The following is a 17,262-nucleotide window of genomic DNA, read 5'->3' as shown; positions in this document are numbered from 1 at the left end:
TTGCCAGAGATCAATACTTGATCTGAAAGGAGGCTACGTCCCTTTCAGATTTGCCATGATGATGATGATAATAAGAATATAAGAACAGCCACAGTGGGTCAGACCAATGGTTCGTCTGGCCATTGTCAGAAAACTGGATATTGGGCTAGATGAACCTTTGGCTGATCCATGGGCTCTATTGCTTTCTCTCATAATATAATGCATGAGATAGGGCACATTGTGAGGAAAACTAAGCCAGATGAGTAGGAAGGAGCAAAGTGTGCCCAGAGAGCAAGGACTCAGCCTTTCAGATGGGTGGAATTCTCAGCTTCAGGAGAAGTGATGGTGTGTGGCTTACAGGATTCTTAGACTCATGAAAGTGAGGGTTGGGATGCAGGAGTGGGTGAGGGCTTCAGCTGGGGGTGTGGGCTCTGAGGTGGGGCTAGAAATGAGGAGTCCAGGGTGTGGAAGGGGGCTCTGGGTTGGGGCAAAGAGTTGGGGGGTAGGGGTGAGGGCTCCAGCTAGGGGTGCGGGATCTGGGATGGGGATGAGGGTCTTGGGGTGCAGGAGCTCCCTTATTCTGGGCTAATTTGTTATTAGTATTACCGTAGCACCTAGGAGCTCTAATCGTGGACCAGGACCCCACTGTGCTAAGCACTGTACAAACAAAACAAAGAGATAGTCCCTTCCTTGAACAGCTTACAATCTGGGTAAAAGACAACAGATGGTTACGGACAAGTTGGGGGAGCCAATGGAGGGATTCAAAGAGGGGGTGACATGGTCAAAGTGATGGACTAGGAGAATGAACTTTTCACCAGCATTTTGAATGAATCTAAGTGGGGCAAGATGCATTTGTCGGACCAGAGAAAAAGATGTTGTAGTAATCAAGATGCAAGACGATGAAAACTTGGATGACAGTTTTGTGTGGGTGGATGGGCAAGGCCATATCTCAGAGCTGTGATGCAAGAATCTGCAAGACTTAGAGCCCGGATGTGAGGTTCTAGAGAGGTCTGAGTTGAAGATGACACTCAGGTTACGAACAGGGTGGCAGCATTGTCCACAGTGTTGGAGAAAGAAGGTAGCAGGAAGGACTTGGAGTATTAAGAGCTTGGCGTTAGCCATATTTAGCTTGCACTGACAGCTAGACAGCCACAAGGAGATGTCAGAGAGACAGGTCAAGATGTTAGTTTGGACAGAAGGAAACAGGTCTGGGATCTTCTTCTTAGTGTACGTGCAACGTGCCTCAGATGGCACATGACCAGGTTTCATCACTGAATTTGGTCCCTTGGTTGGATCGTTAGCTTCCCCGGCCCCAGCTGGCTACTGATGGGGAGTGGGACATGAACACTGACCTGTGTCCCGCCAGCCTGGGATAGAATGATAGATCTGTGACTTGTCAGCCTAGAGATGGTAGTTGAATTTTGTTAAAGGCTCGGAAACTGCCTCTGGGGAATACTCCTGCATTAAGCGGTTTCCGACATGAGGACTGAGCATCATAGGGGGGCACAGGAAGTAAACATGAGTTAGAGCATCATTGGGATTTCTGTGGCTGATGCCATAGGCCAAGTAGGCCCCTAAATGATCCTAGATTATAGGGAGCCCAACACAGGAATGGAGGAACTGAGATTTGGGGCCTGTATATATTTAGTTTCTCTAACTCCTAAAAGTAAGCTGTTATCACTGTTATTTATCAATGTGATCTTTTATTTTGTAAATCATATTATCTGAAATGTATTATCATTAAAAGGTGCAATCTTCTGTTGGGCATGACATCACCATTTCCTCTTAATTAATTTTAATAGTTTGTTCATTTTCATGGGATAGATCTTTATGAGGAGAAAGAAATGATCGTTTCCTTCAGAAGCAAATTGCAAGCATGCTAAACTGAAATGCTGCAATGTTCTCTCACATTAACTCAGATCCTACAGTGAAGCAATCACATCTGGTTAATGTTATTGTGACGAAGTGCCTGGGATGGACCATACTGAGAATGCCTCACTCAGGGCAGTCTGTGAGAAACAGGGCAAACAATCCCCAGAACTAGTGGTTTATTCTATAATTAGATTCACCAAGCCAGTAACAAAAGAGCTTCTGTAGTACTACACAGGTTAACCAGAAGCCAAACATAGACCCTTGTAGAGATTCTAGCCTTTGGCATCCATCCAGACAAACAGGTCTAATATAGTGAGAGGTTACTGAAAACCCAGGTCACCATATGTGAGGTTCTACTAATCCCAAAGCATCAGATACTTACTCCAGGTCAATATGTATTTCAGATCTTACCCAAATAGTACACTGTCAGCCAATCCTTAGTAACTAACTAAAGATATATTCATAAAAGAAAAGAAGAGAGTTATAAATGGTTAGTAGATCATATAAGTACATATGATTGCAAAGTCCTTATATCAGGTTTGTAGCAGTGATGGAATAGGCTGCTGGCTTGTAAAGTCTCTCTGGTAACTTCCCGGAGATTCCATAGTTCAAGATGGTCCTTTTAGTTGTAAATCCACAGTCCAGAGAATTGGAGCAGGAAAGAGGCAAAATGGAGGTGTTTCAGGGGTGTTTTATACCCTTGGCCATGTGCCTGAAAATTTACTGTCCCAAACAAAGCCCTCAGTCACTTTGTATAGAAAGTTACTGGCCCAAGATGGAGTCCAGGGTCACATGAGCATATCATATGCTCTTACATGGTTTGCTGAATCACAGGGAGTGGCCACTGGCGCCTCGCTGTCTGAGGCATCCATAGGAAGACCTACTGGGTGAGATGAGTTTCTTCAATGGGCCATTGTGAGACTGGAGTGTCCCTAATAGGCCATCAAGACACAGCTGGCTAGTTCTAATGTAAATCTATCTGGAGGGTGTCACCCAGGAACAAAACATGTTTAAGATCCAAGTACATAGCGAATATTCATAACTTCCAATATAAAGATAATACATGCATATAAACAAGATAATCATACTTAGCAAACCATAACTTTTCCATTGACACCTTACATGATACACTTTGTAAAAGATTTATGGAAATTGTGTTACTGTGGTAGCAACAGTGATATAAATGGTCACCTTTCCTATACACAGCATCACAGTTATCATTTGAGAACACATATGGTGACCTGGCTAGGCTAGGCTATGCTGACTATGAAGCGAGGTAGAGGCAAACTAAAACAGAGGAGATAATTTTAAATTTTTAAAACTTTATAAGGGAAAACACCAGAATTGGGTCTGGAGCATAAATAATATAGAACATTACCAAAGACTTACTATTTATAGTAATAAACTATACATTACCATCTCATTTACCTTTGTGAGCTTGTATACGCTGTGCAGTTAGTATCACATACATTGTTATTAATAAGGATAAAAGAGATTACTTTACAATACAGTGACACTTCAGAGAAGAATCTACTTTTCCTTTCCATGGCTGTAAGTACAGCTGCACTCCTGCTGTCCTCTTCTTTGCTTTCTACAGCTTGAAGTGCTCCTTCGATTCAGTGTTCCTGTGGCTGTCCCTCTTTTCAAAGAGTTTATCTGCAAGTGGGGTTTATTCAACTAGTGGCCCTCACTTGTCCATTAGGTGCCATGTTCACACAATCACTCTCTCTCTGTTCATGTCTTTTAGGTCCTTTGTGGACTTCTTGTTGATTGCTTCCAGGATCTGTTTACATCTAACACAGCTTTTTGATCAATTCCTTTTTTCACCAATTATATTTCCTTTCAGTTTTTTCCCTTGATACTCGCTCTCTGGTAAGTCTGTAGACTTGATTTCCCTCTTCTTCCCTTCTCTAACAGCATCTGCTGATGTACGCAGGTCTCCTTTTTTTCTGCTTCTCCTGATCTGAAACCTTTCCTCTTTCTCACTTTGTAGTCCTCTGCTTTTATTCTCCTGTTCTTCTCTTATTTTATCCCCTCCCCCTACCCTGGCTCCAGTTCGTCTGCTTGCTCAGCATCTCCATCCTCCTCCTTCTCTGTAACAGCTTTTTCTGACTGCGCCTTCGGGTGGATTCCGAGTCCCCTCCCCAGCTCGAGCTGCGCTCCCCTTGGACGTCTCTCTCCCCAGGACAGCATTCTGTGCATCACAACTGCAACAGGTGCCAGGGTGCGGGTTGCTACACATGCACATTGTTGGTGTGGCAACCAGGATAGTTAACTTGCACATTAAAATCTTCATTTATATCTTCAGGAATGATAGATTATAATCCATATTTATTTTTTCAATCACTTTTCATGTTTACCTAAGTTGGGAGTTGCCGATGGCGCTTCATCATTCAGCTAATAATATCAAGGTCTGACACAGCTCTTTTGTCTGTAGATCTCAAAACACTTTACAGAAGATGGTATGTATAATTATCTCCATATTACAGATGGGAAGGCTAGAGGAAAGAGAGGTAGAATGACTTGCCCAAGGTCACCCCGCAGGTCAGTGCTAGTGTCAGGTGTAGAGTATAGATCTCCTTGCTCCAAGCCCAGGGCCCAACCTATTGGCTCATGCTGCCCCCTAGAGTAACATCACTGTAGCGTGCGCTAGGTATGTGCACGGTTCCACACCACCTTCCTTAGAAAATCTGGCAATATGTTTTTCATTCTTAAACTGGTATCAAAGGATAATGGAAGCATGTTCTCTATATGTTTTCTCTTGGGTTTCCACTGCTGATGTCATCAATGACAACATCGCCTTTGGTTTTATATATTGTCTGTCTCTGCGGTGCCTGAGTTCTGACATTGTACCAAGAAGATTGCCACCAGCGTTGGCCTGTAAATGATTATCATAACTGTTTTGTTTTTAACTTTCATCATTTCACAGTTCCTGAATAGCGAGAAGTTCTTCTTTCCTTTAACTTCTGCTTTTATCCAGCCCATCCCCCTGAATATAGTTTTCTTCCAATTATCAAAAGTGGTAAAGAAAGTTCTGAAATACATAGGCGTAAATGGATCTGTGTTTGTGGTTTGTACTACTGTAGAGCTCAGTAGGTCTCTAACACAAACCTAGCCCAAAGCATGAAGGTTCCTTTTCCTTTTAAAGGAATGTTTTCAAGTTAAACTAGTGGTGGGCAACCTGCAATCCATCAGGGTAATCTGATTGTGGGCGCGAGACATTTTGCTGATATTGACAGTCCACAGGCACAGCCGCCCGCAGCTCTCAGTGGCCGCGGTTCGCCGTTCCCGGCCAATGGGAGCTGTGGGAAGCGGCACGGGCCACAGGGACGTGCTGGCTACCATTTCCCACAGCTCGCATTGTCTGGGAACGGTGAACCATGGCCACTGGGAGCTGCAGGCAGCCATGCCTGCAGACGATCAACATCAGCAAGCTGTCTCATGGCCCGCAATCAGATTACCTTGATGAGCCGCATGCGGCCTGTGGGCAACAGGTTACCCACCACTGTGTTAAACTTTTAGAGTGGGATTTTTAAAAGCACAGAGTGCTGATATCACTCTGCTTCCACTGAAGTCAATGGTATAACTCCCGTTGTCTTCAGTGAGAGTTAAGCACTGAGCTCTTTAAGTAATCCCACCCTTACTTTTCATTGTTCTTTCTTCTGCATGCTCATGTTTATGTGTGGGGTTAATAATGTTCAAATCCCCCCTGAAAGCTCTTCTTTGATGTGATGCCTTCAAAAAATTTGGCGACAGTTAGGCAGCTGGTGCACTAAGACCACTGCGTATGAGGCTGATCAGTATTGTTTCTTTGTGCTCCCCAATTCTGCCTGTCCGTCGCTCAGTCTGTTGTCTCTTGTCTTAGGCTTTGTCTCCACTACCTTGCTTTTGGCGACATGGCTGTGCCGCCACATCCCCCACAAGTGGCAGTGGCTTTGTCGGCAGGAGAGCGCTCCTGCCAATAAAGCACTGTTTATACTGGTGCTTTTCATCAGCAAAACTTTTGTCATTCGAGGGTGTGGTTGTTTAACACCCCTGAACGACAAAAGTTTTGCCGAGAAAGTTCTAGTATAGACAAAGGTCTTAGAGTATGTCAGCTCTGCAATGTGAAGGTGTGATTATAGCAAGGGTAGGCCTACCTGTCTTAGCACCCATGCTACCTAGATAAAAGCTAATAGCAGTGTAGAATGGGTGGCCTGGGCTAGCAAGCTGAGTAGGGCTTGAACTCTGATTGCTAGCCCATGCTGAACCCCATGCCACTATGTCTACACTGTGACTCTTGCCCATGCTAGCTAGACTAAAGCTAACATGGATACTCCTATTCCTGCTACAATCATGCCTTCACTTTGCAGTGTAAACACTTTGTTCTGTTATTGTACAGCGCCTAGCACAGCGGGCTCCTGGTCCATGACTGGGGCTCCTAGGTGCTGCCATAATACTAATCAATAATAATAATATTGTACATATTTATAATGTTTTCAATCTGAAGAATCACAGTGTGGCTTGCGTATTGGGCTGGAATGCAGGACAGATGTTTTCAGTATAGAGTCTAGCCTCCCCTAAAATCCACAGCATGGCTCCTCCTTCAGGCTTTGTGACAAGAAAAGCAGAAGGGGCAGAGGGGACATGGTCTATATATCTGTGTGTGTATCTTGACTCCTGCTATTATCTGTCTGGGGAATGGGCCATTTCTGTATTGGGGAGAGCACTGCTAGTGAGAATATGGAAGACAATAACTGTTTTGGCAGTGTGTGTGCTCCCCTATTCTGGAGCTGTTTGTGTGGTGAGGCGGAATGTAGCTGTACATACAGTGCCAATGGAACAGCTATACCTCTGGCTGCCAGTTGGCACACAGCATGTGGAACAAGAGAATCTACTTTTTAAAAAATATCTGCGTGGGAAAATTACTGGTTTAAAGATGAAGCTGATATTATTATACCAAAAATAAATCATACTACATTATCCATCTTTTTTCTTTTCTCCCTTTTACAGAATTGAATGTAAGAGAGTCTGATGTAAGAGTGTGTGATGAATCATCGTGTAAATATGGGGGAGTGTGTAAAGAAGATGGAGATGGCTTGAAATGTGCATGTCAATTTCAGGTAAGGACTTTGTACTTTTTTATCTGCTGTGATTTGAAATATTGGCCTAATTATAGGAACAATGAGAAGTGTTTTAATTTTAAAGTTTCAGCTACCTAAACATTTATGTAATCTGATGAGACACTTTCTCTAGATTCTAAATATATGTGCTGGTACAGGTTGTGAATCACCCTGACAGAGTTAGAGGGACTATGCTCCCAGCCAACTCCCCTGCACAGCTTCATTAGGACATTCTATATCATGGGTCTAAGGGTGGGTCTAAGGGAGAGCAGGCGTTGAATATCTGATGTTCATAAGGCAGGGAGGGAGGGAGAGAATATGTGTATCCTCCCCAAACTTATAGCACTGACTCTGAGGATAGAATGAATTTTCTGAGATCACACAAGTAAATCCATTAGTTATCTTAGGAATTAAATGAATTAAAAAATAGTTCTTTTAACATTCATCACCCTGCATCAGACCCTTTTTTGGCCCTAACGATCCTGACAGAATAACACAGACTTGTCAAACTTAACATATAATTAAAACACATAAAAAAGTTCAGCACGGGCTATATCTGAACAATTTTTAAAGCATTATTGTTAATTTTTCCCTGTTATTCTCCATAACTAAAAGTTACTCCCTTAGCAAAGGATAATGTTCGACTTCAGAGAATTCTACCAAGAACTGCCCTCTTTCAAAAAGGTTACCATCTCCTACTGTTCTGAATGAGAGTAAAGCTACAGGTGGCCCTTATCAAATATGCCCATCAAAACTACCTTTCTTCAAATCAGGTTTCTTAGTAAACTTGTGCCTTATCTGTATGGCCAGCTTTGTAGCAACAGAATCTAAAATGACTGCAAGATACTCAGGTTTCTTTAGCTTTCTAAATTCTTGGATACAGAGTACTAAATTTATTTTCAAACTGCTAAATCAGGGGCCATCCTATGACTAGTTGGCATTGTTGCCAAATTTCACAATTTTATTGTAAGGCTCATATTTTGGTGTTATTCTAAAAAAACCCAGCTCCTGGAGTCATGTGAGAATCTCAGCTTTGATTTTTTTTTTTTAACTATGCTTCTAGCCATAATAGTTATAGGGGAAAAAACTTCAAAATGTAACTGGAGTGTCCTTTGTAGGCTCGAAAACCAGAAAGCAAATGACAGGAACACAACATTTATTACTTTCAAAAATATGATGATTTTAAAGACAAATCTCATGAAATTTGGGGGTGCCTGATTCATGATTTTTGAATCAATAAATCACACAGTCACTGGTTATTCTGTCTTATCTTATTTCTTTTAGCAATGTTCAGAGTGTTAGAACATTTTATATTTTTGTTGGTGCACATTTACACCTCCTCAGCTTAATTTAAAAGTTGCTATTCTCAGCACACAGGAATTTACAAGCAGTAAAATCAGTTTCCACCAAAAGAAGGAAACAGAATGAGGCAATCAACAGAAAATGCCCCTTGCTAAAATATGTGTATTTTTCATATGTAGCAAAGAGGTTGAATACTTGTTTCAAGTGCAAAACTCAACTCAACCCAAATTAAGGAGCTTTCAGCTGGCACCTCCAAAATATCACAAATTAAAGACTTATTAAAACAACAACTACACAGAAACAGCTTGACAGTGTCCCTTCATCTGCTCTGCATATAAATTGAAAAGTCATGCCTGGCAAAAGAAACAGATAATAAAAATTTCAGTGAATATTCCAGGGATGCAGTTTTTCAGAGATCTGTTCTATCTTGGCAGTTTCATAACTAAAGAAACTAGGGTCTGGATTAGCTAGCTGAAAATGTCCCTGTTGGAGGACAGTTCTCAGCCGGTGTAAAGCCGATGGATATGTTCACCCCTTGTCCACCTCCTCCGCTCCCCGCATCAGAGATGTTCTGGATGACGAATGGGATACTGTTAAACAGAGCAGCTACAAAGCTGCTTTAAATAATGGCTGGCACAGATCTTCCCTCATATTCAGGGAGCCATAATCAAGTCCCAGACACCCCCTGCTCTCCTTGCTGAATTGAGCTCCTCCACATGAGAGATTCTTTCCCTTAATGTATAGGAATAACCAGTGACCAACATCTCAATCTCATTTCTTCTTAGGTTTTTAAACCTTAAGAAGTTTAAGTACTAATGGATCATCATAACTTTTCCTCTTAGAAGCCCCTTTGGAAATGACTTGCTGTCAAATATAAGGATGTCATTGAAACAAACTTACCATCACTGAAGGAAGAGCACCAGGGGATTTAGTCCGTCTATAAACAGATTTCTTTCTTTCTTTCTGCCACCACATCTATTGAGTTTAGGTGATATTTTGAAGTTTAAAACTCCAGAATTACATTTGTAAACGAGGTTGCATGTAAGTAGCTAGGGGATTCTCCAGTGTTCTCCCTGCAGTGACCTTGCACATTTTAATGATGTCCTGACATTCAGCAGCTGTAAACGTTAAAAGGATAGTTTTGGTTTTGTGCTCATTAGAGGGAAATGTGTTCACTACACTTTTGATAAAGATGTTTCAGTGTTTGATTCTTGCAAAGCAATTTACAGGCTATTTTGCAGGATTTCAATAAAATAAAAATGATTGACATTTATGTCATCCAATGTTCCCAAAGCATTAAAAACACAAACAAACTATAAAGCAGGCATTACTACACGTATCACTGAAATGAAGCAGAAACTGGTAGCTTTTAAATAGCACACAGCAACATCTAGATTAAATGTGGGGAATACACATAGGCATTGGAAAATATAGTTCTCCAAAAAACTTCTCCTGTTCCAGCAATGACTAGCCCTGGCCCTGCTTAGCATGAGATCTGACAGGTTCACAGGCCAAGGCTGCTCAATAAATTAAAAGAGCCACAAAGATGCTATGAGCACTTTTCAGAGCAGTAATGTGTGTTGCTTCTGTTTGTGGAGTTTATTACATTCTTAGTAACTTTTGATTGGGTGACAGGGAAGGAAGAATAATTTCCCTTAAAATTAACTTTAAAAAATGAAATATTTTGATTGCTTGTATGCCAGGAGTGATTTTGATAAACAAGTTATACACATTTGAAAAATAAACAAACAACTGCAGTCTCAAAGACGTTGATCCAGACATCAGAGCATTTTGGGGGCTTGTTTAAACATAAAATTTATACCAATGCAACCTTGTGTGCAGACACTCTTGCATCAGTTTAGCTAAATCAGTTTAGCATCACACTTGCAGTTAAACAGATGCAATGTCTGTGAGTAGACCAGACCTTAGTCCCTGTTTTTCTTTGTGGTATTCTGGATCAGAAAGTGGTGTACTATGAGAGTTGGATCAAATCCTAAATAGTTATTGGGAGTTTTTTCATTGCTTTTGGTGGGGAGTGGGCTGGTATTTCTTTCCCTGGGTATTTGGAAGGTGGGGATGGAGTGGTTACAATAAGTTTTCTATGTTATTTTTATGTACACTGGGTAGAGGAGAAATTTACTCTGTCTTTGTTAGGATGAGACAGCTATTACTAAAATACTATGCCAAAGCCTTTCATGGTGGGCATTGATTTGTTTAATGCAGTGTTTCCCAAACTTGGGACGCCGTTTGTTTAGGGAAAGCCCCTGGCGGGTTGGGCCGGTTTGTTTACTTGCCGCGTCCGCAGGTCCGGCCGATCGCGGCTTCCACTGGCCACAGTTCACTACTCCAGGCCAATGGGAGCTGCTGGAAGCGATGGCCAGTACGTCCCTCGGCCCGCACTGCTTCCAGCAGCTCCCATTGGCCTGGAGTGGCAAACTGCAGCCAGTGGGAGCTGTGATTGGCCAGACCTGCGGATGCGGCAGGTAACCAAACCGGCCTGGCCCACCAGGGGCTTTCCCTACACAAGTGGTGTCCCAAGTTTGGGAAACACTGATTTAATGTATTGTCCTTTATTTTTTTTAAAATGGACCTATCACAATATCTTTTGATATTTAATAGGGATCGGCAACTTTTGGCACACAGCTGCAGTTTACCGTTCCAGGCCAAAGGGGGCTGCGGGAAGCGGCGTGGGCTGAGGGATGTGCTGGCTGCTGCTTCCCACAGCCCCCATTGGCCTAGGACGGAGAACCACGGCCAGTGGGAGCTGCAATCGGCCCAACCTGTGGACGCTGCAGGTAAACAAACCATCCTGGCCCACCAGCGGATTTCCCTGATGGGCTGCGTGCCAAAGGTTGCCAAACCCTGAAATATAACAACAATACAAAAGTATTATGACAGATGTTGACTAAATTAAAAAATCACATACTAAATAAGAATATGAATATTCAGGGGACTGGATTTTTGCCATCTTCCTTGAAAGACAATTCCATGGTCTAAATGATCTTGCAGTCAGGAGATCTTCCCTGATGTTCACCTTAATTTTTTCTTTTCTCAATTTCATTCCATTACTCTTATTTATACATTCTTGTTTTACCTTAAAGGACTTTTCTCCCTTCTTGGTGTTTTTACTCTTCAAATACTTGTAGATGATTATTGTATTCCTCTTAGCCATTATACAGCCTTGCTACACATATTTAATTCTTTTAATCTTTCCTGCTAAATTAATCCCTGCAGCCTATACAGAGATAGACTATCATTCCCATGGCCCATGAAAGGATATTTTAAATCATTCTTAACCAAACAGACTGATAATTTATTGTTAACTAGCAGTCTGACAGTTTACCTCTCCGCATGACTATTTTCCTATATGTTCATGTATATTGTATTAAAGATTATTCATGTGTGATTGCATGACTGAATTTATTTGGTACTTTCTTTTTTAGTGTCATACAAATTACATTCCTGTTTGTGGATCAAATGGAGACACTTACCAAAATGAATGCTTCCTCCGGAGAGCTGCTTGCAAACATCAGAAAGAGATAACAGTGGTAGCAAGAGGACCTTGTTATTCTGGTATGTAAGATATGATTGTGCAACATTAATAAATAAGGTTGTGGCTTTTTTATTAAAGCGCTTTTCATTTTTTTCATGCTCTTTGTAGAATTAATTTTCAAAAAATACAGAAATCACAGATGACCTTTAATTAATTATGAAACGTTGTCACCAGCAGATATAGGGTTTCTTCTGTATGTTAGCCAATCCAAATTTTTTTTCCTTTTAAATATTTTTAACCTAGGAACAATTGGTGAATGCTTTTGATGCAAAAGAAAAATCTTGATTATCACCTAATGTTAGTCATCTCTTCATGACTCATGTCTTGGATGTACAGAATTAAAACTATGTTCAGCAAAGGGATCCACCCAGCACATCCTATAGCTGCAGAGAGCCCCACTGAATGTAATGGAGCTCTTTGGCATGTTCCTAGGCAGGTCCATTTGCAGGATCTTGCCACACATTTACAAACAACCACATGTACTGTGGTGAGGCAGTGGCTAATAGAACCTTCTAGTAAATGGAAAGAAACTAAAAGCTTTGTTGCAATCTATTCAGGGGACAGACCCAACTGTATAGATTTACTCTCTAGGGTAAATAGTCACTCTTCTCTAACACTTTAGAATACAGGATCTGAGAGTGTTTTCTTGTTTCCTCTTTCCCTTTACTCCTTTCTGGAACAAAATTTGGAATGGTTCAGTAGTTTTGGACTCTCTGTTTAGAAGCTGAAACCTCCCTGGGAGCAAACAGCTTCTGAGACCTGGGCTACACTAGCTGGGTGGGAGGGGGTTGAACTAAGATACGCAACCTCAGCTACACTATTTGTGTAGCTGAAGTCGAAGTATTTTAGTTCGACTTACCTGGCCATCCTCACGGCGGCAAGTCAATTGCTGCGGCTCCCCCGTCGACTCCGCTTACTCCTCCTGCCGAGGCGGAGTACGGGCATTGTTTAGCAGATCGATTTATCCTGTCCAGATGAGACGTGATAAATAGATTCCTGATATACATCGAACACTAACCAATGATCCAGCAGGTAATATAGATGTACCCTGAGTTCAGGTTCCAGTTCTGTGTCTCCATGAACCAGGAGGTGATGGTGGCTTTGGATTAGGCTATTTTAGGGAGCAGGTAACCTCTTGTTCTTTTTCCCAAACCCACCCACCCTCTATTTTAATGGTTTTTCTACATCAAACTGATAGCTTTATTTTCTAGCACTATAACGTTAACAGTGATTTAAAATTAAAGAAAACCATATGGAAGAATTCTAGCCAAAGGCTTGAACACAAGAAAACTTCATTGTTAGAGCTTTTCTGAACCTATGTGCAGATTTCAGTCTCTTGAGGCCAGTTCACTGGGATACAGACAGGTGGGTGGCTTCCTCAAAACTAGCCATCTCAGAAGATTTCAGTGAATGATATATGCACCAAAATCTAATTTTGGGGCACTCATCTGGCCTATATCTGGTCCATGGGAGGTTTAGTCTTCGTTATCACTGGCTTGCACATGGCCAAACTGTAAAAGTCCAAGAACTTTCCAATCTAACACCTCATTAGTCTCTTCAGTTCTGCTATGGATACACCAGTAACCAGAGAAAGCAGGTTTCTTTGGAGGAAACTTATTTGTGGTGTGATCCAGTGCCTTTTTCATATCATTTAGTGGAGTAAACCATGCATAAATGTCCAAGGTCTCCAAGTGTGAAGGCTTGATATAGAATTGTGATAAAGTTTTGTCTTGACTAGAATATATTGAAATGGAGGAAACCTCACCTCTAGATGGAGCTAAGGAAGTGAAATCTTAAATGGCAGCCAAAGACCAGGCAGAGATACTGGACCCTGAAGCCAAACTACAATGAAACAAAAGATGCTTCTATGGTCCAGTCACTTTCTCTTCCCAACCTCTAGCGTTCCCTATAGGCAACCATCAGGGCTGCCTTTATTTCACTCAGGGAAAACTACCTGATTCTCTGAAACAAAAGTAAAATTCTCCCTCACAGCTCCATACCCTACTTAAAATCTGCAGCCTTTAGATAGAGAGGTGGAGGAAGAGGACTTAGAGCACTGAAGCAAATCCAGTGAAGTGTTTAGGCCCTAGCAGAATCAAGTCATATGGGTTTGTTCCAGGGCTGTGCAAAGCTAAGAGTACTCTCATCTTCAGATCTCTGGTTGCTAATCACCACTTCACTTAGCTATATGTCTCAGTGCTCTGGAGAGATTCCTTCCTTTCATCTCCTTTTTTTCAAAGATCTACACGAAAAGAAGGGAATTCAGGACATAAAGTATCACTTTATAACAATCATCATAGTAGCTGAAGACATGTTTTGAGACACATTGGACCAAAATATACAGAATATATGCTTGACCCTATGGGCTTGATTCTGGCTTCACACCAGTTTTACACTAGTATAATTCCACTGACTTCAGTGGAGTTAATCCTGATTTACACCAATATAACTGAGATCATAGCCAGGCCCTAAGTGTCTGCTTTTTCCCATTAAATCCTGAATCATAGCACCATAAATTCCTTCCTCTGTGGCTCATCCTGTTCACATGGAGTACTTATCCTGTGATCTTAAGTAATTGTAGGTGAACGTTTTTGTGCTCTTGATCTGCATGATGCATACAATCAGAAACAGACTCTTCAAATTACATCAAAATAAATACAACATATGCAAATCAATTTTCAACTAGCCCACCAGAATTTGCTATGATAATTCTTTTTGTTCTGAGATGCCATTAGGAGCTAAGAGCTCTGACTAGCTGCAGCCAATCAAATGTTCACCAACTTCATGGTGGTCCTAGCTTCAGTCTTCTGAAGGGCAAGCCCATTCATCCACGCACAGTTGGACAACTGTTAAAACTACTGTAGGATTGTATTAGATAGGATCCATTAAACTGGGGCCATTGATTCCTGAAAGCACAAATTGCGGGGAGAGGGGAGGGGAGGTGATGAAGGGAGGTAAACCAACCTTGCTCTAGCTTCTTTTCAGGAGCTGATTTATTTGGGTACCTATTCAATACTCAGCATCCTGGAGCAGAGGGCACAGGTGTCTGTTCTGATGCAGGTTTTCATGGGCTGGATGGGTCTCAAAGTGTTGGGATCTGTGACAACTTGCATAAAAGTGGTTCTCTAGCTGCAGGTTCCTATGAATCCTATGGTGTTCCAGCTGCTCAGCCTCAAGTCATCACATTTGTGGCTGTACACATCTAGGGCAATAATATATATGAGACTCACCTTTCACAAATCCAGGCCTTATGCCAGCTCTCAGTTAGCAATTACAGGGTGGCAAGATACATGGGTTACTAGGCTGGAATTCTTTCTGTACAGTAACTCCTCACTTAAAGTCGTCCTGGTTAACATTGTTTCGTTGTTACGTTGCTGATCAATTAGGGAACGTGCTCGTTTAAAGTTGTGCAATGCTCCCTTCTAAGGTCGTTTGGCAGCCGCCTGCTTTGTCCACTGCTTGCAGGAAGAGCAGCCCATTGCAGCTAGCTGGTGGGAACCAGGGTGGACCAGCAGCCCTGCTATCAGCTCCCCGCTCACCTAAGTTCCCTGTGCAGCAGCTGCCAGTAGGCTAGCAATTGCAGTTATCCTTCCCCCCACTGCCCTGTGCTGCTCCTGCCCTCTGCTTTAGAGCTGCTCCCTGAGCCTCCAGGTTGCTGTGCAGGGGGAGGGAAATGAGGGGCTAATGTCAAGGTGTCCCCCTCGCCCCCTTTTCCTATACCCCGCTTACCCCATCTTCTCCATATAGAGCAGGGTAGGGGACAGAGAGAGACAGAGAAAGCCTGGGGCAGCAGCTGCTCTCTCAACTTCCTGATCCACTTAAAAAGACAATGCATTTAAGAGTGGGTCAGCTTACTTAAAGGGGCAGTGTGCATTTCTCTCTCTCCCACACACAAGGTGTGTGTCTGTCTCTGTCTGCTATGCTATCTCCCCTCCCCTCCATTCCTGCTGCCTTGTAGAGGCTACATTAACAACAATGTGTTAACTCTTCAGGGCTCAGCCGAGTGCTAGTTCATCATGTAGCATGGGGTTCTTAAACTGGGGGTTGGGACCCCTCAGAGGGTCACCAGGTTATTACATGGGGGGTCATGAGCTGTCAGCCTCTACCCCAAACCCCGCTTTGCCTCCAGAATTTATAATGGTGTTAAATATATTTAAAGTATTTTTAATTTATATGCGGGGTCACACTCAGGCTTGCTATGTGAAAGGGGTTGCCAGTACAAAAATTTGAGAACCACTGATTTAGCAGCAAGGCATTCCCTGGGAAATATCCCACCATCTTCCACCTTTTAACTTCACCACCTCAACTAAGCTTCACAATCATCATAGCTGTGAACAGTATTAAATTTAAAACATATACTGTGTGTATATATCTATATAATGTATAGTTTTTTGTCTGGTGAAAAAAAATTCACTGGAACCTAACCCCGCCTATTTACATTAATTCTTATGGGGAAATTGGATTCGCTTAACATCGTTTCGCTTAAAGTTGCATTTTTTCAGGAACATAACTACAACGTTAAGTGAGGAGTTACTGTAATTGCTGCCTAGGGATTATTTTATTATTACAGTATGTGAGATTTTTAAGTCTTTTAATGCTCTAAGAACAGGGCAGTTCTCATTTGTAGAGGACTATTTCCATCTAAAACTATATCACAGAATTGGAAAAGGCTGCAGAGCATGTTTGGTCTGGCTATTAATATCTATTTCTTGTTTGGTAACATTTTAATTAATAGCTCAAGCCGGGTTTGCAAGGTCATCAGTAACTTAGCCATAAATATATTAGAAATAGACTGGCTTGCTTTGCGCAGGATGCATGGTAAATAAAGCCTGTAATACATGGTAGGCTTTTTGAATTCAGAGATTCCCAAATACACAAAATTAGAAAATAGTAAGTCTGGGGTGGCATTGGTATAAGCAAAATGTAGGACTTCAGGCTGAAAGTTATGTTTTAGGGAATGATAATATTATGTGTAACTGAGGGCTTTGAGTGATTGGAAATGGAGCAGCATTCCTCAACTCTACTAGCAAATTTTAATATAAAATGGGAAAAATTTCGAAATGTGCAGCTCTACGGAGCTATTTAGCACCCATCACTTCCTGTGTAGTTAATGGGAATTGTGGATGTTCAGCATCTATGAAAAATCAGACCACTTTGTTCGGGTGTCTAAATAGAGGTTTAGGTACCTAAATATAGGCACCCATGTTTGAAAATTTTGGGTAAACTAAAGAAACGAGTTAAGCCCAGATTAGCACACACTTTACATAATACCTCAGTCTGAAATTTAAGTGCTGATTTAACAAATCTGTTTTTAGAAACTGTCCCGCTGCTGTGAAATTCCATGGTTGGATTACCACTCCCCAAAATCCATGATCTGTTCATAAAGGTGAAATTCACCCAGGAGCACTGACATAAGTCCCTCTATGCCATTTAAGCCTACTCCATGCCATTTGG

General features: G+C 41.9%; 1 protein-coding gene across 1 annotated transcript in view; it reads left to right on the top strand.

Moving 5' to 3' along the window:
* Window positions 1-17,262, top strand: part of TMEFF1 (transmembrane protein with EGF like and two follistatin like domains 1) — a 237,732-nt gene that overhangs the window by 132,147 nt on the left and 88,323 nt on the right. Inside the window, exons 2-3 of the mRNA XM_030551611.1 lie at window positions 6,844-6,953; window positions 11,699-11,828. Coding sequence (XP_030407471.1) covers window positions 6,844-6,953; window positions 11,699-11,828 — 240 coding nt within the window. The remainder of the gene's footprint in view (window positions 1-6,843; window positions 6,954-11,698; window positions 11,829-17,262) is intronic.

This window comes from Gopherus evgoodei, chromosome 2 (assembly GCF_007399415.2).
Source record: "Gopherus evgoodei ecotype Sinaloan lineage chromosome 2, rGopEvg1_v1.p, whole genome shotgun sequence".
In the NCBI taxonomy this organism is placed as follows: Eukaryota; Metazoa; Chordata; order Testudines; family Testudinidae; genus Gopherus; species Gopherus evgoodei.
This window is presented reverse-complemented; position numbering and strand designations above follow the sequence as displayed.